This window comes from Chlorocebus sabaeus, chromosome 15 (assembly GCF_047675955.1).
Source record: "Chlorocebus sabaeus isolate Y175 chromosome 15, mChlSab1.0.hap1, whole genome shotgun sequence".
Classification (NCBI taxonomy): domain Eukaryota; kingdom Metazoa; phylum Chordata; class Mammalia; order Primates; family Cercopithecidae; genus Chlorocebus; species Chlorocebus sabaeus.
Window position 1 is genome coordinate 29681877 of NC_132918.1, and position 13811 is coordinate 29695687.

The 13811-nt window shown below is 38.5% G+C and overlaps 1 protein-coding gene across 3 annotated transcripts in view; it reads right to left on the bottom strand.

The window, feature by feature from the left end:
- The window catches only part of NMD3 (NMD3 ribosome export adaptor), a 172142-nt gene that overhangs the window by 16684 nt on the left and 141647 nt on the right, over positions 1-13811 (bottom strand). Inside the window, exons 1-7 of one of the 3 annotated variants that reach the window (XM_008008524.3) lie at positions 12054-12181; positions 11419-11474; positions 8430-8564; positions 6175-6271; positions 2179-2259; positions 765-893; positions 383-473 (exon numbers count right to left, since the gene is read on the bottom strand). In XM_008008524.3, the coding sequence (XP_008006715.1) occupies positions 383-473; positions 765-893; positions 2179-2259; positions 6175-6271; positions 8430-8564; positions 11419-11462 (577 nt within the window). In that variant the 5' untranslated portion in view covers positions 11463-11474; positions 12054-12181. Of the gene's footprint in view, positions 1-382; positions 474-764; positions 894-2178; positions 2260-6174; positions 6272-8429; positions 8565-11418; positions 11475-11735; positions 11904-12053; positions 12182-13811 lie in introns of those variants that run through there. The other 2 variants (XM_008008526.3, XM_008008525.3) reach the window with 2 other exon arrangements.

Sequence of the window (13811 nt, forward strand, 5' to 3'; positions counted from 1 at the left end):
CTCTTTCCAATATCACTCACATAACTGAGAGCAAGATTGGACAGAAGTATGTATGTATATATATCAAAGAGAAACCTCAAGAAATATTATTACATATGAAACACAAAAAGATAACTATGTTTGACATTAGGAGAAAATTAAAAATTCAGTTTCTCAGTTGCTCTAGCCACATTTCAAGTACTCAACAGCCACACATGGCTAGTGACTATACCATACTGGACAATGCAGATAAAGAACTAAGTTTTTTTTTTTTTCTTTTTTTTCTAACAGAAAGTTCTTTTGGACAGTACTAATCCAGATATTATCAGTAAAAATAAGATTACTTAGGTATGTTGAAATAAAAATCCGACATCATTTCAAATGCTTTTGAGTTTTAACTCACCATGAATCTCTTTGATACGAAGTGTATTCTGATGCATTCCATATTTCAGAATTAACTGTTCCAGATAGTAGAAAGTTTTTTTGTGCAAAGTCTAAAATATAAATTATTTGATCAATAAATGCCCCACAAAAAGCCATTTATAGGTATAGGACACACATACCATCTACAGATACAGCACACTGATTTTTCAAACAATAACAATCTTTAAAGATTATCTAAAATGTAATAATGATCTATTTCCAAAGGTGAATGCTCAGGGAACCAGACTATCCCTGGTACCCACAGGATGTAGAAAGAAGGGAAAGAGGTTTTGCTAGCTATCTTATAATTGACAAAGATGAAATACAAGATGTAGGACTCACTCATCATCTTCTCTCATTACCTTTTGCCTCACTTGAATCACAGCCTTCCAGAAATCCTTAGCTTCTACTCTATGGCAATCTCCACACATTTGAGACTGAACAACATAATCCACCACAAACACTTGTTGAAGGATAGCACCATTCATCACCTGATAAAGAAAACAATCACACTCCTTCATTCTTTTGGTTTTGCTTAATAATGAGTATTTTCTTTAAAATAAGAACCTTTAATATTTAATTTAAAACTTTTTCCATTAATGCTTTTTTTTCCCATTAATCAATCAAATGTCCTCAAATTTAAAGTCATAAAAACCAGTTATACTATTTCAAGAACGGTATATAGATTTAATTCCTATGATTTGTTAGATCAGCATTTCAAATTTTTTTTTAGCTGAAGTGGTTGTGAGAATATTCTGTGTATATTTTACACATATATATATATATACACACACATACACACATACACACACACACACACACATTTTTTTGAGACAGGGTCTCACTCTGCCTGTTGCCCAGCCTGGCACGATCTTGGTTCACTGCAACTCCCGCCTCCTGGGCTCAAGTGATTCTCCACCTCAGCCTCCTGAGTAGCACACGCCACCATGCCTGGCTGACTTTTGTATTTTTAGTAGAGACGGGGTCTTGAACTCCTGGGCTCAAGTGATCTGCCTACCTTGGCCTCCCAAAGTGCTGGGATCACAGGTGTGAGCCGCCATGCCCAGCCTATACATGTTTATATAGAAAAATCATCCTTAGAAGAAAAAAATAAGGAAAACTTATCAAAAAAAAAAAAATTCCCTAATTAAATGGTTCCCAAACATAGCGATCAGAAATCACACGGGAAGTTTTTTAAATACAGATTGAACATTCCAAATCCAAAAACCCAAAATCTGAAATTTCAGCTTCAAAATCTGAAACTTCTTCAGTTTATAATTGACATTCAAAGAAAATGTTCACCGGAACATTCTGTATTTGAATTAGGGATGCTCCACCAGTAAGTACAATGCAAAATTCCAAAATCCAAAAAATCCAAAATCTGAAACACTTTTTGTCCCAAGCATTTCAGATAAGGGATACTCAACCTACGTACAGATTCCCAGGCCTCACATACAGAGAATTTTTGCTTCAGTTATGATGAGTCATTACAATGATTAGCCAAGTTTGAGAATCAGTACCTTAGCCCATGTTTTCACTTTAGTCCTTTTCCTAATAAAAATAACTCTGGAAAAGATCAGTAAGTCTGCCAATCAGAAGCAATGACTACTCTTACTTGTGATCTATTTGTACAGATGCTCAAAAGAAAACAAACAGCTAAAATTGAGTGTACTCTTTTTCTTTTAAGCTGTTCAAGCCATAAAATAACTTACCACTAGGTCGTCATTTTCACTACCTGTACTTTTAACCATGCTGAGAAAATTATGTACCGCTTACCTCTTTCTGAATAGTCAGTTTAACTTTAAGTCTCTTAGAATGAGGCTCAGTCCAAACAAAGCCTGCATCTACAAGCCGTACCTTTAATAAAACACAAACAAAAAGAAACTTAAGTTCTCACCTGAGGAGAAAAAAAAAAGGCGAAAGAACAAATCATCAATAAACAGATTTCATAAGATGCTTAAGGAATCTGTGATCAGCATCACTACATACCATCACCACAAAAAAAGATTAATCATCAGTTATGTAACAATAGCAGCAAATCAAAGGATAACCCAATGACTATATTAATGCAACTGATATAATTTAAGCAAAACTTAAAAGTATTTGCATAGGAAAAAAGTTCTTTTCCCTTAAAAAAAAAAAAAAAAAAAAGAGCACACTGTCCTTTAAAAGGAAATTATATTTTCCAGAAGAAAGCAAAGACCTGGTGACCTCATTATCTATTAGTAACTTCATGAACAAAAGTTTCCACTTGGATTATTCTTTCTATATTCTGTGACTTTTTTTTTTTAAGAATTGACATTCATCAGAGAAGTTTCATGCACTGAATACTAAATCCACAACTATAACTCATTTCTAAATGTGCAGCATCTGCATAGCCCAAAAACAGTTTGCCATATGTGAAGATCTGAATATAACTCAAGAATGGCCAGAATGGGTGTTTGGGGAAAAGGGGTGGGTGGGAGAACAAGAATGGAGGTTGCGGTAATCATTCGGGCAGATTGTAATGATCTGAACTGAGAGGTACTGGAAATAACAAAAGCAGATTCAAGGGCTAGTTAGGAGATAAAAATCTGTTAGATTTACCTGCCCAGTTCATGTGATGTGCAAAAATCTGTAAGATTTAATGGTAACTGGATATGGGAAAGAGAGAACAGACTCGAGAGAGAGAGAGAGAGACAGAGAGACAGAGAGAGAGAAAGAGAGAGAGAGAGATTAGCCAGATGTGGTGCATGTTTGTAGTACCAACTACTTGGGAGGCTGAGGCAGAAGGATCACCTGAGCCCAGGAGCTTGAGGCTGCAGTGAGCTATGACAGCGCCACTGCACTCTAGCCTGAGCAATAAAGCAAGACCTTATCTCCAAAAAATAAAATAAAAAGACATGTGTCCCTTCTCAAACCTCCCCTTCAACCACTGCCCTGTTTCTTTGTTTTCCTTTACAGCAAATCTCAAAAGAATTGTCTATCTTTCTTCTCCCATTTTCATTTCTATTTAAATGACATCTTTACCACCACCACTAAACAGAAATTGTCCATGTTATTAAGGTCGTCCACATTATTAAATCTACAGAACTCATGACTTGACTCATGAACTACAAATCACATAGCTACTCACTCCTTTCTTAAAACACTTCCCTTTCCTCCCAGGACGTCACACTCACCTAATTTTCCTCCTACCTCCCTAGCAGCTCCTTTCAATCTCCTTTGCTGATTCCTCCATTACCTAGTTATTTCTTCCTCATTACCCATTAAAGGAATGATTCCAGGATTCAGTCCTCCAGTTTGTTTCCTTCTCTCTGTAAACTCCTCAAGTAATCTAATCCGATTCATGACCTTAAATACTATCTATATCCTAAATTCATTATCTCTAGACTGGACCACTCACTGGCTTATTTATCAACTTGCCTACTCAGTATTTCTACTTAAGTGTCTAGTAGATATCTAAATACCAGTTACAGATGGAACTCTGATATCCCCTATCCAGTGACTTGGCTGCTCAGGTCACGAACAGTGGAAGGCATCCTTAACACATCCAGCTACATCAGTAAATGTTACTACCTTAAAAATAGATCCAAAATCTGTCCACTTCTGACCACCTCCATTGCTGATCCAAAACCATTTCTCATGATTATTACAATCACTTACACCTTTACCTCCTTACATCCATTCTAAAAAGAGTAGCTAGAGGAATACTAGTAAGTCATGTCATCTCACTACTCTGCCCTTCACCCTCCATACTGTTTACACTCAGAATAAGAAACAGCCTCTATTAAGGGCCTACAAGGTCAGACATACTGTGGCCTTCCAAGACTTTTCTGACTCTATTCCCAACTACTTTTCCCCTCACCACTCCGTTCTATTCACACAAGTGTGTGCTTGCTTTTGGTCTCTACATTTGTTTTCTTTACCCCTAATACTCTTCTTCCAGATTTCTGCACAGCTTCCTTCCTTACCATCTTTAATGTTTACTCAAATGTCACCTTATCAGTGAGACCTCCCCTAAACACCTTTAATTTCAACTCTTGCATGCACAGTTCTTATCCTCTTCCTAGCTCCTTTCTCCACAGACTATACCTTTTAATATACCATGTAATATATCTACCTATTTTGATCATTGCATACTAACATGTTGCTCCACACTGGCGTGTTAGTGTGCAACTAGAATACAAGCTTCCTAAGACAGGGATTGTCTTACTCACTTATTCACTTATTCACATATCCCCAGCACCAAAAGCAGTTTGGCACAGAGCTAGTACTTAATAAACATCTGATGAATTAATTAATGAACTGTTAAGACTCACTAGACATTTGACAAAAACCCCAAATAAGCAAAAAACCAAGATACACGAAAAACTGACTTCATAAAAAAACAGAGACAAATGAGGGAACAGAAGGAAACAAACAAAAAAAGTCCTATTATCAAAATCTTCAAAAAAACTTAAAACAAAATGCATCAAGAACATGAAAGACTCTAGAACTTAAAAACATTACTACTGGAAAAAAAACCAATTCATTAGAAAGATTGGAAGATAAAGTAAAAATCATCAAGAACACAGGGGAGCAAAAAAAAAAAACTAAAAAGGTTTTTTAACATATGAAGGGAAAAAGACAAAGTTTCAAGCTAGGAGGGCCAACAAGTGACCATCAGAAATTTGTGGGGTTGGCTGGGACCTAGTAGGAAAATAAAGGCAGAAAATTTCAAAAAACTATTACATGAAATTTTATTAGAGCTTAAAGGAGAATCAGAAAAGTCTTCAATCTGAAAGAGTCAATTTTTTTTGATGCTATTTTCAATTTTATTATTGCTTTTAAAAGAAGGCATTTCTCTCCATTTATCTATGTAGCTATTTTTTATTGTATTATACTTTAAGTTCTAGGGTACGTGTGCACAACATTTAGGTTTGTTACATATATATACACGTGCCATGTTGGTGTGCTGCACCTATTAACTCGTCAACATGGTGGAAGTGAGTCATAAAGCTTAAAATAAAGAAAACTCAATGTGTCAATCACTTTCAATTTTATATCAGGAAATAAACTGTACTTTAAACAAACTCATTTTGTTTGTTGAATACATTTATGCACTGACTTTCAGTGACAGGCACAAGTATTTTCTTTCCAGAGCAATAATGACAATAAAAAGAAACTAAATAACATAGCTCTAATATTATAATCTCAATTATGTTTAGTGATGGTTTTACAGAAAAATTTCCGTTACAAATCATACATGAGCTTCTCAATAAATAACAAATAAAAAAATTAAATTCTGTAAGTCTTTTTAAAGCAAAAAGATATTTTTACTTTTCATAAAAATAATATATATAACTTTAAAAATTGTTTGTAGTGGGGTGCTACTGGTAACAATAGTTAACATTTAATAGTTACTTTCGAGGCTGGAATGCTGGCTCATGCCTGTAATCCCTGCACTTTGGGAGGCCGAGGGCGGATCATGAGGTCAGGAGTTCGAGATCAGTCTGGCCAACATAGGTAAATCCTGTCTCTACTAAAAATACAAAAAATTAGCCAGGTGGTGTGCGCCTGTAATCCCAGCTACTCAAGAGGCTGAGACAGGAGAATCGTGTGAACCCGGGAGTCAGAGGTTGCAGTGAGCAGAGATCACGCCATTGCACTCCAGCCCAGGCGACAGTGTGAGACTCCATCTCAAAAAAAAAAAAAAGTTACTTTTGAAAAACCTACTCGCAAGAATTTTCTGAAAATGAGACCGTCAATGAAAACATACCTATAAATACTGATTTTAGCTGTTTAACTTACCTTACTCAGAGGGGCTTTGATTTTTTTCAAGCACAAAGCAAGAAGTTCCCTGGATTCTAAAGCACACTGTATCCAAGTTCCTGGTGGCTGAAAATACCTAAAAGAGAAGATAACATACTGAAATCCAACATCTCTCAGGAAACACAGAAATTTCCATCTGAATATACAGATATAACCCCAATTATTAACCAGGCATAATAAAACCCAAGGATGATATGAAGCACATAACTCAAAAATACTTTAATGGTTCCAAAACTTTCAACTAGACTAGTAGCTTTAACTAAAAAGGTAAAATTCTGACTGAGAAAGCCAATCTGAAGTAACCTACTAAAGTGATCTTATTATTTCAATCACCAAATCACTACTAAAATGTTCAGAGTCTCTTGAAGTTATGCTCTGAAAAACAGGTGAGAATTATCTCAAAATGGCATTAGAATTGTTTGTCATGTACTTCTAAAATGCCTGAGAACTCCTTATTTTTCAGAAAAAAAAAAGGTACATTAGTACCTCACAACACTATGAATCGCAATAGTTCAGTCTATTCATCTACATTTCAAGTCCTTTTCAAATTTCAAATTGTAAAACAATGTTTAAAATCTTAGGTAAAACCTGACTGAAACAAAACTTAAATCTCTCACACATGTGCTTTAAGGTTTTTAGTCCCGCCTATCCAGGGCTTAGCACAATGCCAGACACATCTTATAGTACATATTCAATAAATGCTTGTTAAATATAAAATACTTCCAAACGTGAATGCCTTTTTGCCATACTTGTTAAATAACAGAGAGTTTTGATTTTCACTTTTCAAGGTTCAATCAAAAACATTACACAGGTCCCCCTTTGTTTATAAGTACATAATTATTTACTTATTTATTTATTTATTGGTTTTTTTTTCTTTCTTCTTTTTTTTTTTTTTGAGACAGAGTCTTACTCCGTTCGCCAGGCTGAAGTGCAGTGTACGATCTTGGCTCACTGTAACCTCTGCCTCTTGGGTTCGAGTGATTCTCCTACCTCAGCCTCCTGAGTAGCTAGAATTACACGCATGCCCCACTATGCCCAGATAATTTTTGTATTTTAGTAGAGACAGGGTTTCACCATGTTGGCCAGTCTGGTCTCGAACTCCTGACCTCAAGTGATCCACCCACCTCAGCCTCCTCAAGTGTTTGGATTACAGGCATGAGCCACCATGCCTGGCCTATGAGTATACTTTTAGAGTTAGAAAAGGCTTCACATATCACCTAATAAAACCCTTCATTCTGATGAGGAAATTGAGGCCCAGAAATGATAAACGGCCAAGAGTTTCAAACAGCTAGTTTGTGAGGAAGCCAAGACAAATTAAGTCTGTTTAGTTCTTTATCAGTATTTTTCTAACTCCACCAGGCTTCATAATAGCAAATAGTTACAACAGATTAACCCTCACACGTGCTAAGCTTGTATATTGTAAACCCCCTGAAAAAGTACACAAAGCTTCATGTGTTTGTTCATATATATATATATATATATATATGCAAATATTTGGGGGGAGAGATACAGTTTTCAAATTCTCAAAGGAGTCCATGAACCACCCCTCTAGAGATACACACTCAAAAAGTTAGGGTCTTAACCCATTTTGGAAATCACAGGCATATACTTTTATACTCATTAAGCAGTTTTATGTTTCTCAATGGCCTAATAGATGTAAGTTATTTATCACAACAAAGAAAATCAAGAGGAATGAAACATTAACTTTCAGAAGTTTTCTGCCTTCAAATATAATCTTTATTTCAGACCATTCCAGATATGATTTACTGAGCTTCTTTTCCATCATCAATAGTTATTTTAATTAAATGTGAACGTTATAAGTTTTTAAAACATTACTAGATTACTACAAACATAAGGTGCTTTTTATCATACATGGCTTCTAATAACTAAAGAAAAAAAACCTCATAATAACAAGAATATGTCCTCAATAATCTGCTCTCACCCTTACAAACATCAACTCCCACCTATTAATTGTATATATCAAATCTATTAGATCCTTTAACAGAAGGACAGAGTCAAATACCTTTACACTATCTTTACCAGATTAGAAGGACACACTAGAAAAGTACACTATAAAATTGCAAATTCTAAAATCTTTGGCGAAACCAACAGAAAATTTAAACTTTAACTGCATGCACTTTACTCCATATACCTTCGTGTAATCTCAGCATATCTCAGTGGTTCTCTAAATGTAAATTCCAACTTTAAAAAGAGGAAAATTGCACGCACCGTACCTCTGACATTGTTTGCAGAATGAAACCGAGACTTGTTTTGGAATACCTTGGCTGATGTCCACTTTACTTCGCAAACAGGCCACACAAATATTGGCAGGATTTGGACTTATCGGAACACCACACTCACAGCACAAGCTTTGATAAATAAAGGATACATTTTTCAAATTAGATTTTTAAAATACACTAAATTTTTTTTTTAGATGCCAAACAAACAAAAGCCTTCAAGTTAGACCATAGTATCTTTGCCGTTTTTAAAAAAATGACAGAAACAAAGCAACCTGGGCCAGTCACAGTGGCTCCCGCCTGTAATTCCAGCACTTTGGGAGGCTGAGGCAGGCAGATCACCTGAGATAATGAGTTCGAGACCAGCCTGGCCAACATGGTGAAACCCCATCTCTACTAAAAATAGAAAAATCAGTCAGGCATGGCGCACATGCCGGTAATCCCAGCTACTTGGGAGGCTGAGGCACGAGAATCGTTTAAACCCAGGAGGCAGAAGTTGCAGTGAGCCACATCACGCCACTGCACTCCAGCCTGGGTGACAGACCAAGACGATGTCTTAAAAAAAAGAAACAAAGCAATCTTCAAAGATGCAGTAGATAAAGAATAACCCTGTAATACAGGCGCAAAAACACCAAAAATGGCTATAATTCTAAAAATCCTCAATACAAGGCCGATGTCCTAAAGCTTCTAGAGAGTTCTGTCCAACAGAACTTCATGTCATGATAGAAATGTTTTATTCTGGTCTGTACAACAAGGGAGCCACTAGCCACATGTGGCAAACTGGGCCGTGAAAAGTGACTAGTACAACTGAGAAACTCAATGTCCTTTTTTTAAAAATTCAGATCTACATTTAAATAGCCAGTATGGGTCTAAACAAGTCTTTTTTTATTAAAAGCAAATAAAACTATATTGTCACATTAAAACAAACGGCGGTATATTGATGAAGAATACAAATCTTGCACTAATTTTAATTTTAAATACTTAAATACAGTTAAAAAATGTTAACGTGCTCTTTACCACAACCAACCAACACTATCCATAAAGGTAACATTTATTAACAATTTGTATATATCCTTCCAAACATTTTCTATGCAGACACAAACATTCACATTAACTTCTACAAATAAACAGATAAACTTCCTAACCGCAAATGTAATAACAAACTTGGGAAAAATTTGAGAAGCACTGTTATTCATTATCCCTTATTGAAAATTGGAAAACCAAGTAAGAATCAATTAACAAGGCAATAGTGTGTCAATGGCAAAAACCAAAAAGAAAATCCTATATCAAGAATATGTAAGATCAGTTTGTCTCTTTTTAATTCAACCACCTCATCTCTAAATACTAAGCCTTTAAAAATGTATTTATTCAGGGTATACAGGTGAAATGTACGTGTCACTACATTAAAAGATTACAGCTGTCTACCTATCGCTAATGAACATTTCTTCAAGTATATCTCTGGATTACACCAATAGAAGCTAATATCGAAATCATTTCTAACAGAAATAGACACCAACATACTCCAAAGGCAATTAAAGAAAAAAAAGCATAAGGACTCCTAAAATATAAACATTTACGCAAAGCAGAATTTTTTTTTTAACGGGATGGGAAGTCTATCAACATCTAGAGACTCAGTATAAATGACTAACTATCATAATTCGAGATGTACTGGGGGCACAAAAAGTCTGAGACCCCTAATGTAGAACAACATTGTCCAAAATAAAAGTTCTATAATTTTCCATGTCCAATGGTAGCCACCAGGAGCCACATGTGGCAACATGGCTAGTACAAATGAGCAACCAAGTATTTAATTTTATTCCATTTAAATTAATTTAGGAAACTTCCAACTTAAACTGCTTGGGGCTTATGTTAACAGTGGAGCCAGCGGTACCACCTGGAAAGCAAGCAGTTCCTGACAGAGCTTACCAGGCTTTCAGAAGTGCTAGTTGTCCAGCACAGAAGAAGTATAATGGTCAAACAACCCACTCCAACAAAGGGTTCTGTGAAGGGCTCTGAGCCCTTCGACAAGTGTCTGTTAAAAGCTACTGACAGAACAAGGAAGAACAGCACTATGCTGCGCTCCAAAGACATTTTCAGATGGCTTATTCAAACCCAGAGCTAACTGAGGGACAAGGGAAGAGTAAAGCATCACAGGGAAGGGGGCCAAAGTTCCTGCTTTCGCTAACCACTGAATTCCTATTTTTCCTTTGGTTTTTACTTTTGGCCACAAAGCTAGTTTCTCCATAGTTACTGTTTTCCTGTGAGATTAGGATCATTTTAGACAGAAGCACTGCAATGTTTACAGGGTAGTTGTGGTAAGATGCCAATTTATTTTAGATTTAGCTGATTGGTCTGTGCTGAACGATTCCAGGATTATCGTTTAAAAGTCTCTGTAGTCATCTCTTTCAAGAGCACTGTATCATTAAACCTATTTATCAGCCAAAAAAAAAAAAAAAGTTAATTCGAACTTAAATGCAAGAAATTGAAAATTGATAATTAAGTTTTCAGATGTCCAAAATTTAAAAATTACGACACTATAATTTCCAATAAAAAACAGTAAGTTATTCCCAGCTACTCGGGAGGCTGAGGCAGGGAATTGCTTGAACTCGGGAGGCGGAGGTTGCAATGAGCCGAGATCACACTACTGCAACAGACCGAGATTCCGTCTCAGAAAAAAAAAAGTAAGGAAATGTAAGTAAAAGGTAAATTTAAATAGCCACAGGTAGCTAATGGCTACATATTGGACAGTGCCGATATAAAAGAATGTATGAAAAATATTTTAACCCTCTTAGAGCGTGTATTTACTAGAACAAGCTTTATAACCAGAAACTAATTCGATTTTCTACAGAAATAAGACTTTTATTTTTTCCCATTTATGACAATAGAAGCTCCCTCCCACCCACCCTCAAGCGTTCCCCATAGTGAGTTTCCAGGGCTCACTGAAGATTTTCACATGCAAGGGGGAAGGAAGAAGTGTCGCACTCACATGTGTCCAGGGCTGCGGTCGGTGGATTCTGTCATATACTCCATCGTTCTGTACGCCTTAAGTTTAAAAAAAATAAATAAAATGAGAATGTTGGGATTTAAATCACTTTGTCTGGTCTCCTCTTTTTACGTCTTCCTCCTGTCTCTCCGAATAATTAACATATTCACGGAACTTCGAAAAAGCAGGAAAGAAGGAAAGCCAACTCCACTGGGTAAGTTCGGAAAAAAGAACTTTAAGATGAAGACCACGGGATTTACTGAGTTTCCCAGCTGGGAGACCCTCGGTCCACCCAGCTCTGCCGCTGACCTCCATCTCACCTGGCCTCCAAACCCTGGAAGACCTAGGGCGAGGTCAGACCGCTCGGGACTGCGGACGGCCGGGCCCTCCCGCTCTCCACCAGCCCACGGACCGCACCGGCCCGCCGCGCCTCAGACCTACGCCGCAGGAGTCCCCGGATGGAGTCCCCGCGCCCGCGGGTCACCCACGCCGACCCCCAACCCCGGGGCGCGACCGCATACGGGTTCTGGGCACGCGGCGCTCACGCGGACTGAGCACGACCCGAGCCCAGGGAGCCCGCCCCGCCCGCTACTCAGGGGCCCGTGCCGACAGCCCAGGTCTCGGACCCCGGAACCTACTTCGCCTCTCCGGACCAGCACCGGATTTGCTGAAAACCCGCAACAAAACAGAACCCGGCAGTCCTGTCAGCTGCCAACCCATGTGTCTCCGCCACAGACAGGATCGCGCGAGAGAAATGCTCGAAATCCCGCGGCCTGAGTGACATGTGGAAAGGGGCGGGTGGGGGCGGGAAAGGGGTGGCACCCACGGGCGGAAGGGTGAGGGGAGCTGCCGGAAGGCTGGGAAAGCGCGCAGAGAGAAGTCCCAGGGGCTCCTTCGCCTTCAGCGACTGCTTTTCTTTTATCGTCTCGATTTTCCCAGGCCAGAGTTCACTCCAAACCAACCTCGCCCGTATATTAGTCTCTTTTCAGCTATCCCGACTGTGAGCTTGCTTCTCGATTAAACGATTATGTTATATAAAAGTTATCTGTAAACAGTACCTCAGGCAGAGAAACTCCATCCAGGCCGGCGCCTTTGTCTGGTTCACCATCATATACAGGCCTGATGTCTGCCACACCCTAACTGCTCAAATGATTATTTGTTGAAAGAATGAAATGTAAAGCATAATTATCTGTGAAGAAGTCTATGCGATTTTTAGATAAATTATTAATTATATGATTCCGGATAGTACACTTAATATCTTCTTATGACTGATTTATCCCTCAAACTTGGAGCAGCACAGACCATGTCTAATCGGTCTCATGACAGCCTTTCAAATATTTGAAGAGTACAACCATTTTTTTTCCTAAATCCCCTCATCCCAAATTTCAAGGAATAAGCAAGGGCGTTTTGTAGAGGGTGATCAGAGAAAGCCTCTCATCATTTCTTGCCCAGAATACTTAAGTAGCCTCTCATCTGCTCTCCCTACTTGTAGACTCCAATCCATCCTTCTGAAATGCAGTTCTGATTCTGTCACACTCCCCTGCTTTTAATCCTTTAGTGGCCTCTGCTTACCTTCAGCATTATTTCCAGTTTCTTTGTGTGGAAAGAAGACCTTTCAGGATCTGATCTCCACATATCCTGTCTTCCTCCCAACCACAGGTACTCCCAAACCATGCAAACCAACTGGCAGGTCTCACAGGAAATAGTCTTCCTTTGCTTCTACCCAGGACTCGGTAAAGATTAAGCCTGAATTAGTTTCCTAGTGCTGCTCTAACAGGTTATCACTGATTTAGTTGGCTTAAAAAAACACAAATTTGTTCTCTTCCAGTTTTGGAAGCTACAGGTCTAAACAGATGGTGAGGGCTGACTCTGGAGGCTCTAGGAGAAAATGTCAGGCCTCTGAGCCCAAGCTAAGCCATCATATCCCCTGTGGCCCGCACGTATACATCCAGATGGCCTGAAGTAACTGAAGAATCACAAAAGAAGTGAAAATAGCCTGTTCCTGCCTAAACTGATGACATTACTTTGTGAAATTCCTTTTCCTGGCTCATCCTGGCTCAAAGGCTCCCCCACTGAGCACCTTGTGACCCCTGCCCCTGCCCGCCAGACAACAACCCCCTTTGACTATAATTTTCCTTTACCTACCCAAATCCTATAAAACAGCCCCACCCCTATGTCCCTTCACTGACACTCTTTTCGGACTCAGCCCGCCTTTGCGTTGCTCACACAAAGCCTGTTTGGTGGTCTCTTCACAGAGACGAGAGTAAAATTTGGTGCCGTGACTCGGATCGGGGGACCTCCCTTAGGAGATCAATCCCCTGTCCTCCTGCTCTTTGCTCCATGGGAAAGATCCTACACCCAGACTGACCAGCCCAAGGAACATCTCACTAATTTCA